Source organism: Sardina pilchardus, chromosome 5 (assembly GCF_963854185.1).
Source record: "Sardina pilchardus chromosome 5, fSarPil1.1, whole genome shotgun sequence".
In the NCBI taxonomy this organism is placed as follows: Eukaryota; Metazoa; Chordata; class Actinopteri; order Clupeiformes; family Clupeidae; genus Sardina; species Sardina pilchardus.
The window spans coordinates 34,237,385-34,257,674 of NC_084998.1; the positions used below are offsets into that span (position 1 = coordinate 34,237,385).

Consider the following 20,290-nt stretch of genomic DNA (forward strand, 5'->3'; position numbering starts at 1 on the left):
TCCTTCTGAGATGCAGTAGTCATACAGTATTTCCATGTCCAAAATACTGCATTTGCGCAGTGAATGCAGTGTTTTTCTCCCCCTCCAATATGTTGCATTTCATGTGAACTGCAGTTTTGATACATTTGTAGGTTGGGGTGAGGGTTCTGTGTGTGCTGCAATAGGTAGGGGAGTTTATAATTACAGAGGAAGCATTGGAGGACTGATAGGGTGGGTTTCATTCACTCATACCACTCTTAGACCTCTTCCTTTTCTATATATGTAGCCTTGTTAACGCTGCTTATCCAGGCTACTGAATATGCTTTTGAATGTTAAATTAGCTGAATCCATACTTGCTTTTTTAGAGAAATAGATATTTATAGCTAGATATTTATAAATCGTCCTTATGTGTAGCATATTCGGCCTAGGCTACTTTAGGATATTGCATTCCCTTTTTCCACTGACACCCCCCCCCCACCCACCCCCACCCCCACCCCACCCCTACACGGTCCCAGTTACTGAGAGCCAAACTCGTGAGTCATGATCCAAGTTAAACGTTCGTTCACAGTCAGCCCTCTACTCAGAATAGCCTTTTCACAACAATGGAGACTATATCTGACACAGCAAGTACAACACTGGTTCAACAGACAGCACACAAAGAGAATACCCTGGGTCAACTCTATCACATGGTTATGGCTACTCTGAGGGCAAATGCAGAAAGGACACATAGGCTACATATTCGTGCGCTAGACCTACTAATATCCTACCATATTACAGGCTATGGATCTTTGGTTCATTTATTTATCGGAGCAATTTCAAAATAAAACCTATTTTTTAACACTCGAGTTATAAAATATTTACAAAAGTCACGTGGAAACAGACCGTGTTTCGTATCCAATGAAAGGGGGCATAATGAAGGTTGGAGTAGCATCTCGATTTTGATTGGATAAGACGCCAGGCCTCAGGTTTTGTGCGGAGAATGGCATGTTGACACACCATGAGCAAGCAATGATGCCTGCGCACCGCCTTGAGTGGACGATAAGAAGGGAAGTAGCACGGCTTCAATTTGTGTATAATCGTTATGCAATGTAGGGACTTTATTCCGGACTTTTGCTGAATACTTTAGATTTTTTTGTATTACCCCCAGGCGTTTACAAGACAGTGGTAACATCAGGCAAATGAAACAATGTATGGTTAGCAGCACTGCTAAACTCATTCATAGCATCTGTCGACAACTATAGCGCCCTACAACACCATTCATTATGGATTTCGTTTTGAGTGGGATGGCTGCTTGTGGAGCTTGTTTATTCACAAACCCACTCGAGGTAGTGAAGACGCGGATGCAACTTCAAGGGGAGCTGAAGAGCCGGGGAACCTACCAGGTCTACTACAGAAATGTGTTTCATGCCTTCTACACAATTGGCAAAGTCGATGGACTCGCGGGATTACAAAAAGGCTTGGCGCCAGGGCTCGTTTATCAGTTCTTTATGAATGGGGTGCGTCTCGGCTCGTATGCCATCATCGAATCCGCCGGTTACATTCAAACTGACGGCAAGGTCAGCGCGGTCAAGAGCATAGTGGCAGGCGCTATTGCTGGGGTCGTCGGTGCCTACATGGGCAGCCCGATTTACTTGGTGAGTCTAAAATGTCGCTTTAGCTGGGTATGTTTCCTAGCACGGATTACTACCCGTGTTAGTGTGATAACCTAATCTGTTTTGATTGACAGAATGACGGGTGCAATCGACATTACATTAATATGAGCCACAATCAAGAGTGAAAAGGGAAAGCGAATGCGCACAATAGGCATTCCGGGATCCGAATGAATGGGTGTGCTTTTGCACTTGCTACAGTCGATTTGCATCAATACGCGGTTTAATGGTTGTGAGATGATCATGTTCTCGTGTCTAGGTCAAGACACATCTACAAAGCCAGGCAACGTCCTCCATAGCTGTTGGGCATCAGCACAGACATAGGGTGAGTTGATGACGTTTTCCCTTTTTTTTCAGTGTCAGATACTTTTCGACCCCCAGATTTACACGTGTTAATTGCTACTGTTTCAGGGGATGCTTCATGCACTGGCGGATATCCACAAAAAGCATGGCATGATGGGATTGTGGAGGGGTTCCAGTGCTGCTATTCCAAGGGTCAGCGTGGGTTCAGCTGCCCAACTCTCCACTTTCTCTTCCTCCAAGGAGCTGCTTATAGAACTACAGGTAGGGTTTGAAGCCACAGAGAGCTTAAATATGAACTGAAAATAAGACTGAATAATATGAAAAGTGACATTGTTTCATTATTTGTAATGTTGAATGCTAAATCGATATTTTTCCACATGCATACACAAATAAGGAATGATTTCAGTATAGTTGAGTTGGTCATTTTAGTATGGATTTAATATAGATTTAGGTCTTGGAATCTTCATAGTGCATCAGCTGTAGGTAGATGTGGAGGAATTCCACTGGAAACTTCAGTGTGAATACACACATTACATAACACTCTCTTGCAGCAACTGAGGAACAGAAAAACCCCTCAGTGGTCCCATTTCAACAGACACTAAGGCAAAGACTGGCTTATTTAGGAATGTTTGACTTTTGATATTTCACTTGCTTAATGTCTCCCAGACTCACCCTGTGATCTTGTGATCTCTAAGCTGTTTCCAGAAGGCAGCTGGTTGATTGCCCTAACCGCTGGAATGATCAGTAGTGTGGCAGTGGTGATGGCCATGACTCCATTTGATGTGGTCAGCACACGACTCTATAACCAGCCAGTGGACCACCTTGGCAAGGTAAGAAGATATGGTTGTTGTCTCGTTGACCGTGTTTGCTTAAAGTTACGCAAGCTTGCATCATATGACTGTGTGGCATGAGTGTGGAATTTATGATATGAGCGTCTGGCACTCATCCACAGGGCGAACTGTACCGGGGCTTCAGCGACTGCTTCTCCAAAACGCTGAAGAAGGAGGGGGTTATTGGCCTCTACAAGGGTCTGGGCGCCTCGTACTTCCGCCTCGGTCCACACACCATCCTCTCTTTACTCTTCTGGAATGAGCTGCGAAAGGTTTACCAGAAACACAGTTAGTACCTCAAAGGGAAGTGTGTGTGTGTGTGTGTGTGTGTGTGTGTGTGTGCATATGTATGTGAATGAGCAAGTGAAGGAGAGTAGAGAAATCACTCCTGATAGGACAAAACTACTCACACCCAAAGCCCTCAGGTAAACAAATGTCTCATTTGCAATGGTCCTGCTAGTTACTTAAGAGAAGGAAAGAGGAGGCCAGTGTTCAGTATGCCACAGGAGAATAGAAGTCTGTGGTATGAGGAGTGTTTTTAAATAGACCTTCAGATATGCAAAAGGACAGCATGTCCTTTAGGCATACAACAAGCCCATAATGCATATGTAGCAAGTTACATCTTACTAATGGGAAATAATGAATCATTTTGCTTAAAATGTTAAAGAACCTATAGAATATACATGTTAAATATGCTATGTTGCTGTGGGATTCCAAACCCTAAGTTTTAGTTTTTAAAATTTATTATATTTTAAAGGTATAAATATTTTAAATTCCATGATGTAAGTGGAGCAGTAAGCATGTACATTTCTGAATACAGTAGGGGAAAAGGAAAGAGGAAGGGGTGTGATATAATATCTATATGAGCAAACTGTTACTCAACAGTACTGACTTCATGACTGGTTAGACATTCCACAGTCATTCTTATGGAGCTCGTTGATGGGACTCAAGATTAGAAAACTAGCTAAACAGTTTGCCATTTGGAAGTTAGTGTGACCAAAATATATGGGAGGATTGCTCACATGGTCATGGTTCTTCCCATACTTGCATTCGTTTGGTTTTGGTGAGATGCACTGCAGGGGCCCTCTTCATATTCATTCCCATCGTGGTAACTTGAGTGAAAGAAAAACTGGTCTTACATGGTAAGGTTGAGAAACAACAGTCAATGGCAAACAATGTTGACCGTACAGTGTTGTTGAGTCTTGCTTTGTTTTTGTCCTGAAGAGATCATCTGCATGTCAGTGGTTTGAAGATGACAAATGGATTGTGCTGAGGGAAAACATATACCTTTTGCCTTACTTTAGAATAACTTTTGATACAGAGCATAGTGCTTTAAAATGGTTGTGATGCTTGCCGCTAACTGTTACACCCGATGCACAGGAGATTCACTTGAGATAGGAAATGTACTGATACAGATATTGTCAATCTGCAAATACAGCAGCTATATCGACTTTAATTGAAATGATATTTGAAACGGAAATGAATCAACAATAAATTTTGTCAAAATAAAACATTTGGTTTGTTAACTATACTGGTGTTAAGGGCAAAGAAAGTTTGGAATGCTGAAACATCCTCTGCTCAAGTGTCTCAGTTAAACATTACATTGGCGCTGTGGCCTTGTTGCATTACAATGAATGAAAAGAGCCTGGTTTCTATGACAACCTGAAAAGAATAATGTTCCGTCACACTTGATATGTTTACCTGACAAGAGAAACACCCAAGGGAATATGGGTCTAGGGTGGTAAGAAGCATTTGAGTCAAGGAAAAGGTTTTATGGGGACACTCTGAATCACTTGAACACTTTAAATGTAAGGTAATGTTTAACAAACCATTTAAGTAATTCAGCCAACACTTCAACCAGTATACTAGGAGCACACATTCTTCTCAGGATTTGATGGGTATGTGATAAGCCGTTTACCTAAATTAAAACACGAAACAAAGAAGCATAACAAAAAAATGCAAAAAAAAAGTTTGTTTCAGAATCAAATTTTTCAAACATGTTATTAACTAAAACTACATATCATATAACTTCAAATTCTAAATGTAAATTAGGTCAAGGTCAAACTGTGACACATTATCATGAAAAGCAAGCCCTTGGCACGTATATTACTTTGAGCTGTTGGCCAGAAGTCATGAGGCTGAGGAGTCGGTCAAAAGGTTACAGTGCCGTTTATTGTGAACAAACTTGCGTCAGTCAGGGAACCCCACCCCCCGAGTGAATTTCAGTGACTTCATAATCAGGCAGACGGAAGAAGGAACTATGCAACACTTTCGAAACTGATAGTGTCACTGGTGAGTGGAGAATTCCACCTCGGACATCCTTCCTAGTTTTCCCATAATTTCCAGATCAGTCTTTGATAGGACATCTACTTCACCTTAATATGAAACGAGTCTTTACATAACAGTTGGCTTTGTGTCCGGCCCGATAAACTAAATACTCCAGGGTCGAGCAGCTGTAAGGACTTAAGCACACATTGGAAGTTCTGCACTGTCCAGGGCTCAGCAGCCGGCCCAGCCACTCCACCGGCTCCTTTACTGCTGCTGAGAGGACTGAGGGCAAACACACACAACCACACACAGAGTGAGTTCAGCCAGGGGGAGCAAATTACGTTTTTAATATGTATGATCTACTTTGATAGCTTTTCCCTTTTCATTTAAAGTGAGACTGGCAGATGCTACATGTGATCATTTTCAAGAATGAGTAGCAAGCAACAACATTTTCTGAGACACATCACAAATTCCCCCTCACTAAATGACTTATTAGCATGAACGCTTTTGTGAGCATGATTCTGGGCGATTCATGAGTGTGTCTAGTGCATGAAAAACAGACCTGCAATATCTGTCAAAATCACAATAGAGATCGCTAAGACATGTGACCAACTTCATCAAAACACAAAGAATTATGGGTATGTTTGGCTCGCCTGATGCCAGCCCATGTAAACTAGTGTTCTGGGTCTATGATCTGGCATGATAATAATGAAAACTATGGTGAAAAAATTGTGTGAAAAACAACATAATCTTGCGCTATCCATGCCATTCCTCGCCTTTTTGTCACCTCTGCAACATGGCGTGTACTATTATTTTTCCACGCCGGAAAACGATAAAAGATAAGCTTCATGTTACTCTATTGAATTTTATAACACAGCAGGTAAACGGCATTTCGACAACTGCACTTCGTTGTTCCCGCACGTCAGTAAAACAACTTAAGTTTTGGGCCACCGATTCCCAAAATGCGTTGCGTTTTACGTCACGTTCTCAATCTCTATAGCATTTTCCCCCTGTATGGTGCAGTCCTTGACTGAACAGAGAGCCGTTTTTACTCTCAACCTCTCAAGGTTGAGAGTAATCTTGCAACCAAATTGTAAATGGATGTAAACATAGGATGCTTTAAGTTCCTTTCCATGATGACATGATAAAGTAAGTTTAAATGCTCTCCTTTGTCTCTTCTTGACGGTCTACTCCCATGCCTATTCTATATTCTATTCAACTGCAGTGTGTTGGGAGAGAGAAAGAAAAGACACTTTGGCTATACTTGGCCTACACCCTTTTGAGCAATCTAAGCTGTGATAACGTCAGAGGGCAGTCAACGCTGATTCATCATTTGTAAGACACGGGAATAGCTGCATTCAATTCCAATCATCATAACAATAGAGGCTATTGCTGAAGCGTCAGCTGAAGTTTCAGTCATCCTCATGTACGGACGCAGTCAAGACGAGCAAGTTTAAGTTCACCGAGCACAGGCACCAGCAAAGGCAAATGTGCCGTTCAGACATATCGCCAGCCATCGCAGAAAATGGCGTCAAGCCAAAAGGGACAGAAATCTGACTAACCTCTAACAACTTAAAGGGACACTTCACCGATTAGCATTAAGCTTTATATCTTTAGAAAACCAGTCATGTTTTTGAATGGTCGTGCATCATTCCCTCAGTTTGCCTTGAGATGGGAGAAACACGGATTTCAATGTTGGACTTCCTGCTTTCAATGATGTAAAAATCATCATTCTACATCATTGAAAGCAGGAAGTCATATTCATGGGTTTCATTGAAATCTGTATTTCTCCCATCTCAAGGCAAACTGAGGGAATGATGCATGACCATTCAAAAACATGACTGGTTTTCTAAAGACACATAGCTTAATGCTAATCGGTGAAGTGTCCCTTTAAACGGTCATCACCTACAGAAACCTCCCTCTCCATGGGCTTGTGGAACTGCCAATCAGCGGTCAACAAAACTTCAGATTTCATTGCTGGGTATTCCAACCACCTTTCTTTGGAACTCCTTGGAACCAAACCAGAGAACACGGCCACCCCGGCTGCGCTCTCCACTAACTCCACTACACTCTCCCACACCTCGCTGGACACTCGCTGTCCTCCATCCCTGAGCATGACTGTCCACTACTTGTCCTTGGTGATATGAACATCCACTCAAATGCCCTAGACACAGCGGACTTTATAGCCCTGACATCGAACGGGTTCACAGCCTGCCTACTCACAAAGTTGGCAAAGAGCTTGATTTGATCCTCACTCGGAACTGCACCACAGACACCCTCATGGTGACGCCTCTCCATCTTTCTGACCACTTCTTCATCCGGTTCAAAGACAGCCTGGCAGAACAACCTCCAGCTCCTCAGCCGATGGTCACGTTCCGCCACAACATCTGCAACCTGTCTCCAATCCACTTCTCCTCTGAGGTTGCCTCTGGTCTACCGCCACTCCTTCTCCTCTCTGGAGGTTAATGATGCCTCCATCAGTGCTCCACACTGAGCTCGTGTCTGGACAAACTGTGCCCTCTTACTACAAGGCAACTCGATCCAAACACTCTCATCCATGGCTAGATGATACCGTCCAATCGCAGCGCACCAAACTCAAAATAAAAAAAAATACTGATGACCTCAAAAAAAAAAAGCGTCAGCCAAATGTAATGTAATATAATGTAATGTAATATTGGATGGCCCTCACAGACTCAAGTATAGCAGCTTACTGACTAACATTAAAAATGAATGAGAACATGACAGACACTCACTTGATGATAACGGGGTCATTGAAGGTTACAAGGACATCTGTGGAGAACTGAGGAAGCCGAAAGAGGCACATGTGGATATTCACTGTGTTTTTCACCTAAAGATGGTCACACAAGGTTAATCAAATTATAAACAGGCCTCAAAGAGAAAGTGCTTCAAATGTCTTGTGCACCGTTTTCAATCCCATTGTTTTGTAATTCAGCATTCCACTGTACAAAGATTTCAGTCAATTGGTTCAGTTGTGGCAGTTCAAACTTCCAGTAGTTCAAGTACAAGTAGTTCGGTAAATCAGACTATCTGCGATAGTAGATATTTTCCAGGCCTTATGATTACAACCTGGTTAAAGTTACATGTTGGTGAAACATATTTTGCACAAAATGTGTTAATTTCAGCTGATTGTTCCTCATGGTGGCCTAGCGATCCAGTCTGTGTGTATGCGCTCAAAATTCAAAAAAGTGTTCCTGCAACAACCTTGCGCTAAAGTGGCTGGAACTGTCAATACATTACTGCAGACAGTCAATGCACTGCTCTAGGAGCACAGAAAAGAGGGGTGCAATTATTTTGGAGATTATCAAAGACTTTATCTTAAAGTGACAAAAGTCAGTCGTGGATGTGCAAAAGCTATGTCAGCATATTATTTCCTGTTACTTATTAGCATTTTACAAAGTGACTCCCTTGTCAGTCACAGCGTTCATTTAACAGCTTTACACCCATTAACAATCAATTTCACAGCTGGAAAAGATATTACAGTCTGCAGCCCAACTCACTTCCTCGTTGAATTTGGAGACGAGCTGCCCCCCTGTCAGGAGCCAGGCGGAAGCGCACTGCTGCAGCGCCAGCTCTGCCTTGGGAATGGCCTGGACTGACCGCACCTCACAGGCCCCTGGCTCAGATGCTTTGTTGCTTCCTGCCACGTCTTCAAAGTGATACCTTGGATATCAGAGAAACAGGCTCACTTATGTTCTTCAATGTACTAACACTTAATTGTAATTGCATAACTTTTCATTGGCTTTTAATTCAAACATTCTCTGTGTGCTCATCACGAATGTATAGTAATAGAACTATGAACCAGTTTAAAATTTAAGAGTTAACGTAATACAATATGAAGAAGCATCCTGTTTCTGTTGTTGTTTTGGGGTGACAAACCAAAACCTCTAGTACTGATGTGAAACTAACTTGCTGTAAAGATCATTTAACATTTTGGAATAGCTGAGGTACAGTTTAATGATTACTTTGCTGCATCTTCATTTTCCACATGGCTCTGGTACTCCAGCAGTTCGACTATGATGCTCTGGTCAGTTTCCCGGTGAGTAAACACCTCCTGGTTGTCTGGGATCTCCCGTAGCTCACTGCTATCACAAACAGATCAACAAAAAGACATTCAAACAGGAGCATTTATCCTAATAATGTGGCTGATGTGAGTACTGGATTCCAATTTACAAGACATTTGATCTAATCTATCAGCAGAGGTGACACGAAACCATGATATGATGGTTATGCTACAATTACCTGATATCTTGCGCACTGGGCGGGATAGTGGCTGACAAGGCTCCTCCAAACAGAGGCCGAGCCATCTCACTGCTTTTAGGGAGAAGATGTTCTTCTCTGTGGTTACTTCTCGGACAGAGTTGCAGGTTCCAGACGCTTCACATAAGGTGCCTTGTCATGATCTTCCAGGACCAAGTTAACCTGAAAACTAAAAGGCATGCATTATAGCTAGGGCCAAATACGTGAAAAATCATGAAGATTGGGCACTTCTGGAAAAGTTTTTTTTTATTTTTGGCAGGGTGTTAGGTATGGACCTAATGTTTTTAAAAATCCATGGATACAAGTTGGGGTGGCCCCCCTAGTGGCAGTTACCATAACATCCAAAATGGCCCCCACTGAAAAGAGAAAAGGTTATATCTCAGTTTCCTTAGTCTCAGTAGTCATAAATTGTTGTATAATTACACTTTTTCTACTTGATTTGATACAAGGAATGATCATTTTGATGTTATCTGCCTATATCAGGTTATTTTCATGTCAAAGGTATTGCCATGGTCACTTTTTGCTTGAAAAAGGTCCATATCTCTGAGATTGAATAACAAAAAGATTATTCAGGCCTCTAAACCCATACATTCACCCTTTAGGAATAGCCTAATATTGAACATGTTACATCATTCTAGTGTGAAAAATGTGATTTAGCAAATGCCTTTACCAGAAACTGTCTATTTCTGAAATCATACATCATAGTCCAGCAGCCAAATGCCATAATTTAGGTGAACCTGTTTTTGTCGGTTAAAGGTTTTTTTTCTGTTGCAGAATCTAGTAGACTAGGGGTACCTCTTTAAGATTTAGGAGGGTGCCCGGTGATATCCCTTGGGCAATTTCACCTGTTGATTGCCTAGATCAATATGAAAAATAAATGTATAGCACATTTTCTGTAATTTAATGTTTGAATATGCAAATTAGGCATGATATAATTAAATATGCACTGATTTGCATAAACTTAAAGATACAATATGAACATTGGATAAAGCCAGTTTAATTTTTTCTTTCTTTTCATTTTGTTCACATAAGAGATCAAATGTATTTAACAGAGGAAATTATGGATATCTCGTTCAGTTATTCAATAAATCAGGAAATAATGCCAATAGCCTTTAAAAAGTCATTTTTGCTGTGTTTTTAGGAATAACATGTCATACAAATCAGGCTAAGAATAATATATTAACAACCCCTTCTGTTAAAAAAACTTTTAAATATGGTTAGGTATGAGACTGAAATGTTTGGTGTATGTAGATGCTTGTGAAGTGGAGATTTTGAGTGAGAGAGGAAACTCATCCATGGGTGCTAGCATCTCTCACTTGCATGTCTCTTAAGGGCTGTTCACACCCAGAATGATAACTATCATGAAATATCATCAAAATCATGAAAAAATAGGATAATGATAGGAGGTATTTCCTATCAAATGCAAATCAACTCAAATACTCGATGTACTTCAATCAATACAGTCTAAGTGAGAGATAACCCATGGATGAGTTTTCTCTCTCACAACAAAATCTTCTTTTCACAAGCATCTACATAGCCTACAGCAAACTTTTCAGTCTTATACCTAACCATTTTTAGAAGGTTTTTACAGAGGGGGTTGTTAATATATTATTCTTAGCCTGATTTATATGAGATTTTATTCCAAAAAACATGGCGATTTATATATATATATATATATATATATGCTGGTAGTATTTTACTGAATAACTGAATGAGATATCCATAATTCCCTCTGTAAGATACTTTTCATCTCTTATGTCAAAGAAGAATCCGCACACTTCAAGTCTTTGTGCAAAAAAGTTTAAAGAGGAACTATGCAGGATTGGCGATTTCATCTCCGGTTTCGGTTTCGTTTTTCGTTTTCGCTCGTTTTATGCTTATATTTCTCTGCAGAGCTTCCCCGACAGCTTTAGCGCGTATATTTATACATATATAGGCTATATATAAATATATAAACAAAGTCTTTTAAGTGTCTCTGATATAAATTGCAAGCGTGGTTTGATACGTCGATACGTCTCCTGGATAGGGACACTGGGGGCGGGAGGAAATATTAGGCCTACTGTTTTCGATGAAACTGGTCAGTCAAGCAAAACAACGATTTCTGAGCGATTTTATGACTATGAAAAAGTTGCATAGGGTCTCTTTAAAGCTTTACTCTCAGTAATATTGCATAGCCTATTTAATTACATTATGTCTAATTTGCATATTCAAATATTAAATTACAGAAAATGTGTAATACATTTATTTTTCATAGTGATCTAAGCAATCAACAGGTGAAGTTTCATTGTGATATCTGCTTGTTATTTTTTTTTTTACCCTATTCACCTGTATATCTCCGTCTTATATTCAACATATTGGACAAGAAAGGCTTAATATACAAAATTGCCCTAGGGATATCACCGGGCACCCTCCTACATCTTAAGAGGTACCCCTAGTCTACTAGATTCTGCAAAAAAAAAAAAAAAAAACCCAGGTGTAACACCATGGCTATGTCCAGAAGTCAAGCGTGCACGCTGGGCAGTGTGAATTTTCCGGAAGTTACGTCAGAATAGACTGTCCGAAAGTCAAGCGCTCTCACTAGTTGGGTGCTTCGTTTGGCGTGATTTCCAAGCGTGCATCGATGCATCTTTTTTGCCCTCAGATATCCCATAATCCATTGCGCAGCGCAGGTCAAGCTCCGCACGACATGCAAATCGTCAACACACCCACCTCCCCGAGTCAGTGACGCCAACTAGTTAGTGCTGTCCAAATGTAGGTAGGGACGCACACTGAGGAGCAAACTAACTAAGTTCTAAACTAACTACTGACAAGAAGGTACTATCCAGCGTGCACGCTTGACTTCTGGACACAACCCATGGCTGCCTGACTAAAAGCCAAATAACTTCACTGTGGCATAGCCTAGTTCTGAAGTTGTACTTATTTAAAGCCTCAACAATGGTCCTTTTGGTCACAACATGGGATTTTTGACATTATAGTGATAGTGACCTGTCCAATCAACAAAGAAAGAATACCTTGGTTGGAGGTAAAAATATGGTCTAGGGTCTAATATTTCACTGTGACTTTTTCAGAGATATTGACAGTTTATTGGAGCTAAAATGACTTACAATAAGAAGGATAGGCCTACATCAGAATAGGATTCCTTGTATCAAACAAAGTAGAAAAATACATTATACATCAATTTAAGAGTAGGCCTAAAGGAAGCTGAGATAACCTTTTCTCTTTTCGGTGGGGGCCATTTTGGACTGTAGGCCTATGCATAGCCCCTTTCACATTCACCGAATTTAACGCTAAATCAGCCGAATTTAACGTTAACCCTCTATGGTACGGTGTTGCCTGTAGGCAACATAGCCTATTTTGCCTTGTTGTAATAAAATGAGGCATCCCTTAAATAAGTTAATACCACTTTAAGAACTGGACAACTCAATACTAACCAATGGAAATGCAAAATGATGGTCACATGACTCACAGGCTGCTAGTTTGACACTTCTTTCAGCACATGCACACGTTTGGCTGGGTGTCATATTTTCACGCTAGAAAAGTGTGAATTTCACTAATTTCCCTCAAGTTTGCATCCTTCAAAAAAACTTACAGCCTTCATTGACAAGCATAGATGTATTTTCAATCATTTTTTTTGTATATAAAATAATGTATATTTTAGAAAATAGCAAAAATCTGTATGTTGCCCACAGGCAACATTGTACCGTAATGGAATCACAGTAGGCCATACTTTATATCATTTAGGGGTTGGAGGGTGTTTTTTACTCATTGTAATGCTTTTTTCTACTTGCAATTTCAATAAATAGTCATTTAAAATAATATACATGATGATTTTAACATATTTTAGTTTGATTATGATAGTGTTCCACCATGGTACAATGTTGCCTGTGGGCAACGGGTGAAAATTATATGATACTTTTTTGCAAGAAATAGATAATATTATGGTGTAAAAACTACATAATTCTGCTTTCTATGTCTCTGGCTATATAAAAATATGTTCTAAACACATATGCCATATTCTTTTGTATAAGAAAACATACATAGTTTAATGTTTTCCATTATGGTACAATGTTGCCTACAGGCAACATTTTTATAAAAACAAAATAAAAAATATATTTTTAAAAATCTTCATTAATTTTGTTCAAGTGACTATTTCTAAGCAGGAAAAACATTACAAAAAAAATCTTGCCCCCTCAGATCATAATGCGTACCATAGAGGGTTAAGGCTGTTCCTTTCACATTGACGACACGGGGTGGGGAGTCAACCCGCCTCGGCAATCCAACCCGTCTCGGGGGGTAGTATCAGAGCCGAGCCGTGTTGAATATGAAAGGAACAGAGGTCAACCCGCTATTAGGGGTGTGTGACTGATGACGTATTTAGCCAGGCAGGAGGTTAAAATACAGGAAACACACAAGAGACTAGGATAACTTTAGCTGCTGTGTCCATATATGTGTGTCCAACAATCACGTTTTTTATGCTGAGAGTGCCCTGAACCTCCTTTTCTCAGCACTTCGGTCAAGTGTTTATTGTTGCTAGGTTACCAAAACCGTCTGCTGCCAGCAGCACCTCTGTTTAGAAAGTTTGCCTAATGATAGCTAACTAGCCAACGAGCTAACTGTCAGAGCAGAAGTTGTTCAGGACTCAGCACACTGAAATATGACTTCGACAGACAAAAGGACCTCATTTGGCATTCAAATAACATAACAAGTGGCCCGCCATCATTTCGAAGCTAAACCACGTAGAACTAGCATGACAGTTGTGTTTATCAGTTTATCTCCGAGGTCCAAGGCATGCTTAACGTCATTGTTCACTCCCAAATTGCGTGTGACGTGCTGCTAGGCAACGCCTCCCATAACTCGCCTCTGAAACCGGCTTCAGACAACCCCGGGACCAGAACACGTCTACCTTTCACATTGCGAAATCCCCTGAACCCGCTATTTCTTAAACGCTAATGTATCGTTTCTGAATGTGAAAGGGGCTCATAACTGTCACTGGGGGTGCCACCCCAACTTGTATCCATGGATTTTTTAAAAAAACCTTAGGCCTATAGCCTACCTAACACCCTGCCAAAAATCAAAAACGTTCCCAGAAGTGCCCAATTTTTCCGAATTCGGCCCTAGATAGCTCTGAGAGCCCGACAGCAAGAATACAACCCTTTCTTCCTAGGCTACAGTAAGACCGATCATGACAGTAGCCTACGACAACATTGTGGATACACACAGCACACATAATAACATCGGCATGTTCCAGAGCAATCGTAGGGAAACGAACGACTACCCTACTTATTAGGTCAGGATATCCCACTTGTTCCGGTAACTTGCCCTCTATTTAAAGACTCCCAGTAGGCTAATAAACACACGACAAAGCTCATTTGTTGTGATTGCATATAGGCTACCATTGACAGGTAACCTAGGTTAGCTTAATCGCTAGCTACAAAACATCAGCAAAATGTCGGAATCTGGTTTGAACCGTATCCCTTCATATGCCATTGTAAAACACTAAAAGACAATTAACACCGGCAGTAAAACAACTAGTGTGTAATTACTTTACCAAGATCAAAATGTTACACATGCCACCGCATCAGGCATCAACCTTTACTGTCTAGGCATCAACCATAGACCTAAAAGAAACATCAAACCATGAACATCAGGCACATGCGTCGCACGGATATGAGGTAAGAGATTGCTCTGAGGTTGTTGTTTCTTTTACTTAGTGCCCTATTACTTTACTGTCTATGTGCTGCACTCTAGTGGCTGACTCTGTTTATGTCTTGCTTAGAAGGCAATATTTTCTAGAATTATTTTATGTAGCCCATCTTGGTAAATTCACAAGTCAAATAGGCCTAGTAGCCTAGCCTACATAGTCATGGATTTTTGATCCCAGGAAAACTTTAAACTTTCCCAGTAAAACTTACATTTTTCATAGTTCTTTCATTGCCTTTATAGTTCAACCGTGAACATATCATAACTTGACTATGAACTCTCGCATTAGCCTACTATGAACTTCATGGTCACCATCTCTGATGCGGACTTTAAAGTTTACAGTTACAGTTTTTGCCTATTGCTTACTCACGTTTTGCAGCATTTGGCCCATTATGTCAAAACTCACACACAGCTATATAAGACATAGCATTTGGGGATAAACAACTCACATCTATGCCAAAATGAAACACTGCAATCAAAACATAATACTCCTTAGCCTACTAAAAACTAAATTCTTGCAACAAAACTAAACACACAAGCACCATTTACCCTTTATATCACCAGTAACACACTGATGCACTTTATATGAAACACTGCCGTCTTTGTATTTTTTTTTTTTTTTTTTTATTTGGTCATTTTCTCAAACCTCGTCTTCTGTGAAACTCAAAAGTTGTAATCAATCAAGCGTTTTAAAAAACAAACATTCTTACAGAAATAAAGAGAAATAGAAACGTCAAATATAGCAACAAAACAAAAGTGAAAAAGAAAAACAATTACTGGATCATTTGCGATTGAAAAAAACAACAACATACATATTTGTTTTGTGTGTGTGCGTATGGAGTGAGAATTGTCTCAAAAAGATTTAAATGTATATAAAACAATAGGCCTATATATACATATACATACATTTATAAATATCCAAATACAAAATAGAAATATAAAAATGTGACACACAAATAAATAAACTAATTTATATAAATAAACCTGCTTTTGTGAATATATTTTCGAGATTTGAAAATAAATATGCTTGACTTTGTATGTGGAATCTGCATTTGTGGATCTCCATTTTGCTTTTCTCTCGATGACGTAATTTTGAGACATTCCTACCGCATACCAGGGAATGTCTAATAAGGGGAGAACTGCCACTGTCGTTATACTTCCGGTTTTGAAATGGTTGCAGTTCCACGCTGGTTCCATTAGAAGCGCTCACATTTGGAGTGCAGAATGCATGGAGGTCTATGGAGCAATACCCCTCAAAATCCACTTTTCTCAAAATATAATTTTTTGTCAATTAATTTGAATGTTGTTTTCGAAAGGGGATGCAAAGAAATTCTGTATTGCGTGGTGTTTGATTTTTTAGAGTCACTTGTTTGCTTTAAAACGTCTTTTAAAATGTAAATGACGTCATACACTCAAGCTTCATTAGCAGAATGCTAGCGTGGTATGGGCAACAACAACTCAACCTGTAAGAAATCGGAAGGACATAAGTACTCGTTCATTCAACTTTTGACCTATAACCTATGTTGAACTTGCAAAAACTACAATCAAATCTGAGATCTCTCAACGACAATTGGGTGAAAGAGCCAAATTTAGCCGTCTAGCTCCATAGGCTCCCATTCATTCTGCACTCAGGCGACCGCCCCCAGTGGAATTTTGGTTGAACTGCAACCAAAAGTCGTTACAATGGGACTTAAAGGGATAGTTCGGGTTTTAAGACACGAAGTTATATGGGTTCCCTGTCAGCAACGTTGTGCATCAGCACTGACTTACCCCCCGACAGTGTCCTGTGAGCCGAGATCCAGCCGGTTTTTGATCGTTTTTGATGCCGGACTATTTTCTTCAGCACGTTTCTGGGGTCACGAAAGTAAAGTGTTTTTCTTCTCAAAACCATATGCGTTCAACAGAGTGATATATTTGCACCACAAAAACGTTGTCCAGCTGTCAGTAGCGCGCAGTGATAGGAATCGCGAAAAATAAGTAAGTGATAACGAGGTTTGAATTTTTCCATGGACAACGTTTTTGTGGTGCAAATATATCACTCTTTTGAATATGGTTTTGAGAAGAAAAACACTTTACTTTCGTGACCCCAGAAACTTGCCGGACTACTTTCTTCAGCATCAAAAACCGGCTGGATCTCGGCTCACAGGACGCTGGTGCGGGGTAAGTCAGTGCTGATGCACAACGTTGCTGACGGGGAACCCATATAACTTTGTGTCTTAAAACCCGAACTATCCCTTTAATAGCAAGTGGCAAGGCTCTCCGTAGACGGGCTCTGCGCATACCAAGATCCACAAATAAATACCACTCGATTTGAATGCGAGTACGTGCACCCTCCACTGAACAACCAGCAGATGGCAGTGTGGCGGCCACAGCTAGTCTGGTAGGCAGAGCCGGGATAAAGGCAAGCGTACGTTACCGCCACAGCAGAATTCGAGAGTCTGGAATGGATGATGGCCGGTGACCAAGCAACAAATGTAAGTAGTGTTTTTTGCATTATTGTACACACATTGCACTGATATTTGATCAGAAAAATGTCATTAAAATGTCATTGAAAAAATGTAATTGAAAAATGTCAAGGAAAAATGTCATTAAACGGCTATATAGGGGCAGCCGTGGTGTACTGGTTAGCGCACCGGGCTTGTAACCGGAGGGTTGCCGGTTCGATTCCCGACCAGTCCACCATGGCTGAAGTGCCCTTGAGCAAGGCACCTAACCCCTCACTGCTCCCCGAGCGCCGCTGGTTGGGCAGGCAGCTCACTGCTCTGGGTTGTGTGATTCACCTCACTGTGTGTTCACTAATTCGGTTAAATTGGGTTAAATGCAGAGAACTGAATTTCCCTCACGGGATCAAAAAAGTATATATTCTATTCTATTCTATTCTATATGATTAACTGGGTTGGTTAGCATCAGCTAATCTAAGTTAACTTTAGCTAACTCAGGACCATAATCGACGTCTCTCTAGCTATATTTACAGACTATAAAGAACTTTGCTTATGATCCTATCGTGTTTGACTCATAGCTGCCAACACTCCCGTTGGAAGCGACCGGTGGATTACCTGGATGGGTAAGTAGTGTTATTTGTTACTTGTGTGTGTTATAGTGGATTTTTTTCTTCAGAGACATGAGTTTACTTGGTCAGTGTGCAAACGTTAGCAGGTGTTGACTCGACGTCTGCGAGTGTTAGCCGGGTATGATAGCAGCTAAAACCCAGGTCCCTACAAAACGAAACAAATCAAGCTAATTGAGCCCCAGCTAAACTGTGATAACGGAATAAGTAAAGACGGTTATCGTTTTCATCGGAAGGCAGTGTTGTCCACACAGTCGTATGCTTGTTAGGCCTACTTGATGAAAACTATACATTTAGCTAGCATGGTTAGCAATACTAGTTAACATGTTGCTAGTTTGACACAAACTTTACTGTCTATGCCATATGGGGTTGGACAACGTGAGAGATAAGTCCTACACAAGCACAAATGTGGATCCTTTGCCCAATGTCAGTGTTAGGAACATTAATTCATGAGTCTAGGACCTCTAGGTGTTCATAGGGAAGTTAGAAGACCCTCATCAGACGTGTTATTTGTGTAGAGAACGACAGTAGCCTATTGGTCGGGGCACTGCCATGTTATCACGCTAGCCATTTTGCCCTTTCGTTTTCATTGTGCCTCTCCATAATTGGGCCATATGTGTGATCATCACTCTGTGTGATTATTGTTCAGCCCCCCTCTTAAATACCCCCCTAACACACACACTCACACACAGGCCCACCTCCCCTTCCATCACCAGTAGAGTTAAGCCCCCCACCAACCTTACATACACTTAGTACATAGTACACTGCCACTCCACCCCTGCCCCCCCCCCCCCACCCTACACACACTCACACTTAAAGGAATAGTTCGGAATTTTGGACAGAGGACCTTATTTCCAACTTAGTCGAGGTGATATAGGTCGGTGAAGACCATTTTCAGTGAATTTCTGCCCTTCCTTGAGTTGCAGCGTTCATCTCGTGCTAACCTAGGTGCCGAGATAACGCAAGTAGTGTTGTCACGATACCAAAATTATGACTTCGATTCGATACCTGCCATAAATACCTCGATAGTCGATACTGAACCGATACCACGGTGAAATTCTAAAATACTGTACAGTATCTGAAAAAAAGATCAATAATGGTCTGGTTCGGTTTCACTTTAACCAGCTTGTTCCTGTCCGGGTTTTTTTTTTTTTTTTTTAGCAAATTACACTAATAAAAATAATTATTATTACTCCCCAGTAGGCTATAGTATGAGCATAATCTCTTGTTTGTTAACATATTTGCCGGCCACTTTTCCTGCAAAGGGCAAGTTAGCCTACTTTAATATTTCATGAGTTTGATTGTCTGACTTTCAAAGACCATCATTTATAATTGTTATATCCAGACAATATGCTTAGTAGGACGCAAACCTCCACCAGGTGTAGAGAAATGTGAGTTTAATTTAATACACTAGTGTGCAGGTCAATTCTGAGCTCATCATAAAGTCACCGCACGTTCATTATTTTTTAGTCCATCGTTTTTTTTATTGTTTGTTACAAATTACAAGTGTTACAATTATAAGCAAGTTAGCCTACTACTCAGTGTGCCATCTGATGACGCCTACATGAGGTCTAGCCTGCTGAGATTAATGTTTGGACTCTATACATTCTGGCTATGGGCTCTAGAGAGTTTGTAGCCTAGCTCATATCTAAGAAATAATAAAAAAGGCAGACTACATGCCATGATAAATATTACCAGAACTGATTGAGTGTTAAATAGATCGTTTGCAAGTTAAAGTTACAATTATCAGCGTGAACATTGAGTCATCTTGCAAACAGACAGACAAACAGCAAACCCCAATGAAAACATTACCTCCGTCAAGGAGGTTTCTATGCTTACGGTCGTTATGCCTCGTCAAAATTCAGTGTTGAAAAAATAGTTTTCCAACTAGCCTACAGGATACACCACACTCGTTTCACTTAGGCTATAGTTTGTGGATACGATTGGGGCTGATCATGGTGTTTTCACATTCGCTGACCTCTCGGTCTTTGAATTCTTTGTAAAGGTCGGGATGTCTGTCCGCAAGGTGCTGTGCGAAGTTGGACGTTGCCTGTATGCTTTTGTTTACATCTCTTGTGTCTGTGGGCTTGCCTTCACTGTCGACACATGCGAAATAGCTCCAGACTTCAGTTCGCCCGTCTATTTGATTAGCAAGCCGAGGACGGTCGGCAGGCGCTCCTGAACCTGTAGCCATCTCTCTCCCTCTCGCTCACTCA

General features: G+C 40.7%; 2 protein-coding genes and 1 long non-coding RNA gene across 5 annotated transcripts; 1 reads left to right on the forward strand and 2 right to left on the reverse strand.

The window, feature by feature from the left end:
• Positions 1-970: 970 nt before the first annotated feature.
• slc25a35 (solute carrier family 25 member 35) lies at positions 971-4,272 on the forward strand. Its single transcript, XM_062537361.1, has 5 exons — positions 971-1,613; positions 1,888-1,953; positions 2,040-2,192; positions 2,627-2,761; positions 2,884-4,272. Exons 1-5 carry the CDS (start codon positions 1,242-1,244, stop codon positions 3,052-3,054), a joined length of 897 nt encoding a protein of 298 aa, XP_062393345.1. The 5' UTR covers positions 971-1,241; the 3' UTR covers positions 3,055-4,272.
• Positions 2,352-2,740, reverse strand: LOC134080762 (uncharacterized). The gene is made up of 2 exons (XR_009939249.1): positions 2,604-2,740; positions 2,352-2,485 (listed from the first exon to the last, which is right to left on the reverse strand). It is a non-coding gene; the product is annotated as an uncharacterized LOC134080762 (long non-coding RNA).
• On the reverse strand, positions 4,261-14,979 carry LOC134080761 (ran guanine nucleotide release factor-like). Of its 3 annotated transcripts, none has more exons than XM_062537363.1 (6): positions 14,856-14,979; positions 9,290-9,476; positions 9,013-9,132; positions 8,548-8,710; positions 7,783-7,877; positions 4,261-5,311 (listed from the first exon to the last, which is right to left on the reverse strand). In XM_062537363.1, exons 2-6 carry the CDS (start codon positions 9,352-9,354, stop codon positions 5,128-5,130), a joined length of 627 nt encoding a protein of 208 aa, XP_062393347.1. In that variant the 5' UTR covers positions 9,355-9,476; positions 14,856-14,979; the 3' UTR covers positions 4,261-5,127. The 3 variants fall into 3 exon arrangements, with proteins under 3 accessions (XP_062393347.1, XP_062393349.1, XP_062393346.1); XM_062537365.1 differs by having other exon boundaries at positions 9,013-9,129; positions 9,290-9,469; positions 14,856-14,897; XM_062537362.1 differs by having other exon boundaries at positions 9,290-9,469; positions 14,856-14,896.
• Between the last annotated feature and the right edge of the window lie 5,311 nt (positions 14,980-20,290).

Coding starts and splice junctions, on each gene's coding strand:
- LOC134080761 (XM_062537363.1), bottom strand. CDS start 9,354: ATGGCTCGGCCTCTGTTTGGAGGAGCCTTGTCAGCCACTATCCCGCCC. Junction 8,711..9,012: donor GAAAATGAAGATGCAGCAAA/GTAATCATTAAA, acceptor CTGATATCCAAG/GTATCACTTTGAAGACGTGG. Junction 5,312..7,782: donor AATGACCCCGTTATCATCAA/GTGAGTGTCTGT, acceptor GTTTGCCCTCAG/TCCTCTCAGCAGCAGTAAAG.
- slc25a35 (XM_062537361.1), top strand. CDS start 1,242: ATGGATTTCGTTTTGAGTGGGATGGCTGCTTGTGGAGCTTGTTTATTC. Junction 1,614..1,887: donor TGGGCAGCCCGATTTACTTG/GTGAGTCTAAAA, acceptor TCTCGTGTCTAG/GTCAAGACACATCTACAAAG. Junction 1,954..2,039: donor GGCATCAGCACAGACATAGG/GTGAGTTGATGA, acceptor CTACTGTTTCAG/GGGATGCTTCATGCACTGGC.